Below are 6,261 nucleotides of genomic sequence, written 5' to 3' on the forward strand. Positions count from 1 at the left end.
CGCGCCCTGTTCAAGTTTTTTTTTTCCGGCATCGAGTTCGTCAGACGTTCTCCGTCCTGTGGTTTCAGGTCCCCCGCAGACCTAACAGCACCTTCTGTTTTCTGCAGATCATCTTGAACTCGATGCACAAATACCAGCCGAGGATTCACATCGTGAAGGCGGACGAGAATAACGGCTTTGGTTCCAAAAACACGGCCTTCTGCACTCACGTCTTCCCAGAGACGGCCTTCATCGCGGTCACGTCCTACCAGAACCACAAGGTAACTTTTATTTTTTATTTTATTTTTTACTTTATTTAACATTTAAAAGACTCCTAAGTAATAATTCTCATGAAAAAGCTCCGTTTTTATTATTCTAGTAAAACGTTTAGAATTTTGGCCTCGTTTTTACGCAAATCCAGAAGTTGGAGAGCGCGGTGCGCAGGAGCGGCCCAGCGTGAGTTTGGAAGAAAGTTCCGCTCCTGTCTGCTAAGAATCGCTGATTGAGTTGCTGAAAGACGAGAGAAAAACTTCAGATAGCCCACGAGACGACGTCTGACCTCAAGTGACTTTCTCCAAGTTGCATCTCTTTGTAGACGGTCTGCAGTTAATCCCGAAAAAATCCCCGCATGACTTTCTCCTAAACACACAGCGCATTCAATAAATACATTAATAAATTAGATATATTTCTAGTATTGATATGAACTTTTTTTTTTTTAATATATTTTTAAATTTTAAACATATTTGTTTATTTATTCTGTTATTATGGAAAACGCGTTTCCTTTTTGGCGCATATTTCAGCTTAGTTAAATATTAACATTAATAAAAAAAAACACCGTTTACCTAATTTAATGTCTTCATCTTCAAAGAATTGGGTCTATTTGTCTGTTTCCAGCTTTTGTTTTCATTCCTGAGCAGTTTATTCAATTATTGGAACAGCATTACATCAGAGTTAAATAAACACACAGCCTCCTTGTTTAAGTCATTTACTTTGACTAAAATTCCTCTGGAAATAGGGAAAAAATGTTGGGAAAACACACACACAAAAAAAATGTGTAAACAGGGTCTGCTAAACATCACAGTGGCACGTAAGTCTACATGTTTCTAGTTTGGGGAATAATGGAGAAAAGGGGCGAATGCTCATAATGTCCCAGCAGCCAATCCCAGGTCTCCTGCACCTCTGAGAGCAGGAAGCACAAATGACCAGTGTTCTGTAGAAACCATTCATTATTTTCAAGCATGTTATTGGGGGCCTGAGATCGTAACCCGGGGCTAATTATTTCGGCTTTCCAGACCTGAAGAAAAACAACCAGTTCAGATTTCTAGGCTCCCCTTTTTTTTGTTGCCACAACTGTCTAATCAAACATCTGCCAGAGCAATATTGGCTGCAAGGAAATTCACCTGTTGATGAAAGAGGTCCAATTATCAAGTTTTTACCTTTTCCTGCACAACTGCAATGAAGTGTTTCTCAATATTCATTTGAATTTATTTTGGCTGTAAACGTCTCTGGACATATGTTTAAATAGTTGTTTTAATGATGAAAGTTACTTTGTCTTGTAAAACTAAACTCTTTAAAGTTCAAAATGTCACCCGTTTGTATTTTTTTAGCACAATTTTACCCACGTTTTCATTTTCATTAGTACCACCCTCCAGTTTCCACAAGTATTTGCATGAGTTTCTTAAAAAAAAAATAAAAAAAAATTGCACGCTATTTTTGCTTTTGTCTCGCTGCGTTTTCTTTTTCTTTTTTCTAGGGACATTCATTAAGCTTCAAAGGGCAAAACAAACTCAAGATTATTTGCCTCAAAAGTTTGAAAGCCTCTAAACATTCTATAAATGATCTTCCAGCCGGCATGAATTAACAAAAAAGCGGCCAAAATGTCACATAATAGATTTTACAATGTTTGGTGTGTGGGTGTCAGCCAGGGTGCACACAAACCTCCAGTGTTGTCAGAAAACTGAAAGCACACAAGGGGTGCCAAGTCATTACCTGCCAGAAACCACTGCTGGGGATGGGGGTGGGGTGGGGGGTATCCCTGGACTGCATCTGACCTCTTAGGGGGATTAAGTTCTTATTTTGTGGCTTTTCTTCCCATAAATTTGTATTTGATTTGCACTATTTTGCATAAATGTGTAAAGCTATGCATGCTAGAGTGGTCAAATGTTGTCATTATTAGGATTAACCTTAAAAAATAACAAATTCAAAACAAAATTTAATTTAAAAATAAAAATTGTGCAAGTTTTAGCATGTTAACACAAAGCTTGTTTGATGTTGTAGATCACCCAGCTGAAGATTGAGAACAACCCCTTCGCTAAAGGCTTCCGAGGAAGTGATGATATGGAATTGCACCGGATGTCCCGAATGCAAAGGTACATCTTTTTCTCATAATTGATCCCGGGCTGTGATCTATGGAAACAATTGCACACGTCGAGTGATGTCAAACGAGTAGATAAATGTCACTTCAGTTCGGCAGGAATTTACGACATCCTGGTCACGGAGTCACTTAACAAGCCCCACTTTAATCCTTCAATCATCCAAACGCAAGCCAGTCATGAGTGCTACTTTCAGTGAGTGTTATATGCAGTGATGTAAGTGTAGCTCTTGAACGCCCGCCAGTTTTCATGATGAAGACTTTTATAGCTGGCAGAGCCTCTGAAACATGACTGTGACATCTCTCTTCCACTCAGCTTTTTTTCTACCAAGATGTTCTAACTGCTGCGTTTGCTGGATGCTTGTGCGTGTGGGGAATGTTACGCTTCAAGATATCGCTCAGTCGGGCAGCCAAGGCAGTTTATGCAGCCACTTTGCTCTCTGTTATTCAGTCCAGATAAAAGCGGGAGCCCATGTGCAAGAAAAAAAAACACGTTTTCAAAGCAGAAAATCTGGATTTGAAAAGCCCCCTTACCCCCCGACACTCCGGGTTTCCAAATAAAAAATCCCAGATCAGATCAAGCTCTTTCTCTCTATAAAAATTCTAAATCCTGACTATAATCTTTCATCTCTGCCGCAGAATACATTTTTTTTCTGAACGTATTTTTTTTGTCTAAATGTTGTGATTTATGCTGCAGTGAAAAATCCCAGAACACTTTTAAGGTTTTACTACATTTTCAGTTTTACAAGATTCAGATGCTTTAAGTCGGGGTGTGCCAGAAAACAATGCAATGACCTGACTAAAATGCTCTTCAGATTTGAGAACTAACAATTACAAAAAAAATAGGGTGGAGTCCAAACCACACTATCCTTTTTACACCACTTTTTCCAGTCTTTCATGGTTCAGTAAGCATGCCTGCTTCTGGATACAACTTCTAAGAGCTTGTTGCTAACTCAAGTCACTTTCTGAACTTCTCTTAAAACCAATGAATGAACAGAAAAGAGCACCATTCTTATTTTCGTAGTTTTTTTTATTGCTATTTAACTGTGTTGATGTGTTTGCACACAGCACCAAGGAGTACCCGGTGGTACCTCGCAGCACTGTGAGACAGAGGGTCGGCTCCAGCCAGAGTCCGTTCAGTGGAGACATCCAGGGCATGGCCACGCCCAGCACCCTGAGCTCCCAGTACTCCCACTGTGAGAACGGGGTCACCAGCACCTCACAGGACATGCTGCCTCAGTCGGGCTCCTACCCTCTGCCACATGAACACAGTCAAGAGTACCACTGCATCAAAAGAAAAGGTAAGCTCCTCTACAGCCATTAAAGCTGACGAAATAGGATATTTAGGTGAAAAAATTGACTGCTCATGGTCCAAAAGATGCATGAGGTTTGATTGGTTAATTTAAAAGCATTGCAGAAACAACTTTAAAGTGTTGCAACACTTCAATACTTTGCAGAATTAGTATTCAAATTAAATGATACTAATATCTTTTTGGGTAACATCCAGATTTTTTATGTTTTTTTTATGCTTTTAAGTCTTCTAAATTATATGAAATATGAGAATTGCAGGCACTTTTCTGTTATATATACTGTAGACAGCAAAATATACAAACTGATGTCAGTCAAGGTTGTTGATCGTATGAATACAAAACTTAAAAATGAACAACAGTGAGGTTTTACCTTTCATTTATAATAAAAAAACAATGAATATTTAGAAATTCAGATAGACGACTTTGAAAAACATCAGAGGTATGTGCCACAGGTTTATAATTAGTTGTTTCATTAAAAATTAAAAAAAAAATCTGAGTTCTTTGAAGGACAAAACACAAAATTTACTTTCGTCATGTCAATCAAGGAAAATATTTTTACTTAAAATTGGGTAAGATTATACAGCTCACTGAGATAAAACTGTTTTTTTAAGTGTTTTAAATGATTAAAGCGCGCATGTGGCTCCTAGATAATGAGACAGACTGTTTTAATTCAAATACTTTATATCTTTGAGCTCTGAGTTAAGTCCTACAAACCACTGGAGCTACAAACTTATTGTTTTGGCTTAAGAATGAATATGCAAAAGATCAGACCAGCTTAAATAATAAATTAATACGCTTTTAACTATATTATTTTAAATTACAGATAAGAAGTGTGGTGCAAAGCAGCCTCTTGAGTTTTTGTTTTTTTGTAGTGAAATTTTGCAAGTTCTCCACTTAGAAATCATGAAGGAGGTGAAATGTTCATGAGAGAAACAAAATCTAAACAAAAGAAATGTGTATGATTTTTATTTTATATGTTTGCTATTCCTGCAAATACGTATCACATCTACTATACTTATTAGCCTAAATTGGAAGCACCTGTTTGAGGTCGTTTGCTGCATAAAGACACCTGTCTACCCCATACAATCAGTAAGACTCCCATTACTAACATGGTCAAGACCAAAGAGCTGTCCAAGGACACCAGAGACAAAATTGTAGACCTCCACAAGGCTGTAAAGGTCTCGATTGCCAAGCAGTTTCATGAAAGAAGATCCACTGTTGGAGCAATTATTAAAAACCTGGTGAAAAACTACATGAAACTTTGGACCTGTGTAATCGCAAACAGAGACTACTGTACCAAACAATTACATTGATTTTCTCAAGTGTTCAAATACATATTTGCAGCAGTAGCATACAAATAAATCACTTTAAAAATCATACAATCCAGATTTTACACATTTATAACTGACACATTGCACTCAAATTGTGTTGCTGACTTGTGTAACTCTTCCTGCAGTGGAGGATGACTGTCACTCAGGTGAGCACAGCTATAAGAAAGCCTATTTGGAGAGTTCTTCCAGCGAGGATGACCATTACTACAGGCCTGTTGGCTACACCCAAAGCCTCAGTCTTGCCAGCGGGCCCTACCGCAGTGAATCCAGCCAGCGTCAGGCCTGTATGTATGCCAGCGCCTCACAAGGCTCTGAACCCGTTCCCAGTTTGGAGGACATCAGCTGCAACACTTGGGCCAGCGTGTCTCCTTACGGCAGTTGTTCCGTCACAACCATGCAGCCGATGGAGAGGCTGCCATACCAGCACTTCTCCGCTCATTTCACCTCAGGGTCTCTGGTTTCCAGACTAGGAGGGGTGGGAGGCCACACCTCCCCGCAGCTCGCCGATGGGCACCATGCAGCTATGTACCAGGGCTCCATGACCCACCAGACTCTCGGCCGCCAGTGTAGTCCTGTGACTGGGATCCAGTCGCCGACAGCTGGCCTGCAAGGAAACGAGTACCTTTACACACACGGCATATCACGCACACTATCACCACATCAGTACCACTCTGTACACAGTGTCAGCATCATGCCAGAGTGGAGTGAGAACAGTTAAATATGTTTTTTTTTATGTCACCTCTGGAAAATGTAAATAAGGAAAACACAAAAAGGACCAAAATAAGATGGGTATAGGTGCATTTATATTCATATTTATGGTTTTAAGGACACTTTGCCAATAACCTTAATACAACAAGTGTTCATTTATAACAATGGTTATTCATAGATTGACTTGAAGAGGAGGCACCTCATCCATTAAAGAGCATCTCCACCAAACAGAGAGCAACATGAAGTTGAATGAAGAGGATCAGAAAGAGACTGATTCAGATGCTTGGCTGGGATTCTCCGTGTTGTTGTGTTTTCTTCCATGTCTGGGCGGAGAGATGTCGTGAGCAGTGAACACATTTTTAGCTTTTTCATTAAGTTCAAAACCTTTGCTTCATATTCAAGTCTGGAATTTGTGGAAAGGAGTGCGTTTGTCTTCTGTCACATAACAAGTCCTAGGTCTCATTTTCTCTTTATGTTTTGCCGTTTATTTGCCTTATGAAAAAGTAGTAGAAGTTAAGAAAGAAAGGCTAAAAGAAGAAGCAGACGTGCTTTTTTTGTGGTT

At 39.4% G+C, this 6,261-nt stretch overlaps 1 protein-coding gene across 1 annotated transcript in view; it reads left to right on the forward strand.

Moving 5' to 3' along the window:
- tbx5a (T-box transcription factor 5a) overlaps positions 1 to 6,255 on the forward strand; it is a 14,777-nt gene extending 8,522 nt beyond the window's left edge. Inside the window, exons 6-9 of the mRNA XM_024299555.2 lie at positions 108 to 260; positions 2,257 to 2,348; positions 3,419 to 3,651; positions 5,117 to 6,255. Coding sequence (XP_024155323.1) covers positions 108 to 260; positions 2,257 to 2,348; positions 3,419 to 3,651; positions 5,117 to 5,709 — 1,071 coding nt within the window. The 3' untranslated portion in view covers positions 5,710 to 6,255. The remainder of the gene's footprint in view (positions 1 to 107; positions 261 to 2,256; positions 2,349 to 3,418; positions 3,652 to 5,116) is intronic.
- The last annotated feature ends 6 nt before the right edge of the window (positions 6,256 to 6,261 follow it).

This window comes from Oryzias melastigma, linkage group LG12 (assembly GCF_002922805.2).
Source record: "Oryzias melastigma strain HK-1 linkage group LG12, ASM292280v2, whole genome shotgun sequence".
Lineage (NCBI taxonomy): Eukaryota > Metazoa > Chordata > Actinopteri > Beloniformes > Adrianichthyidae > Oryzias > Oryzias melastigma.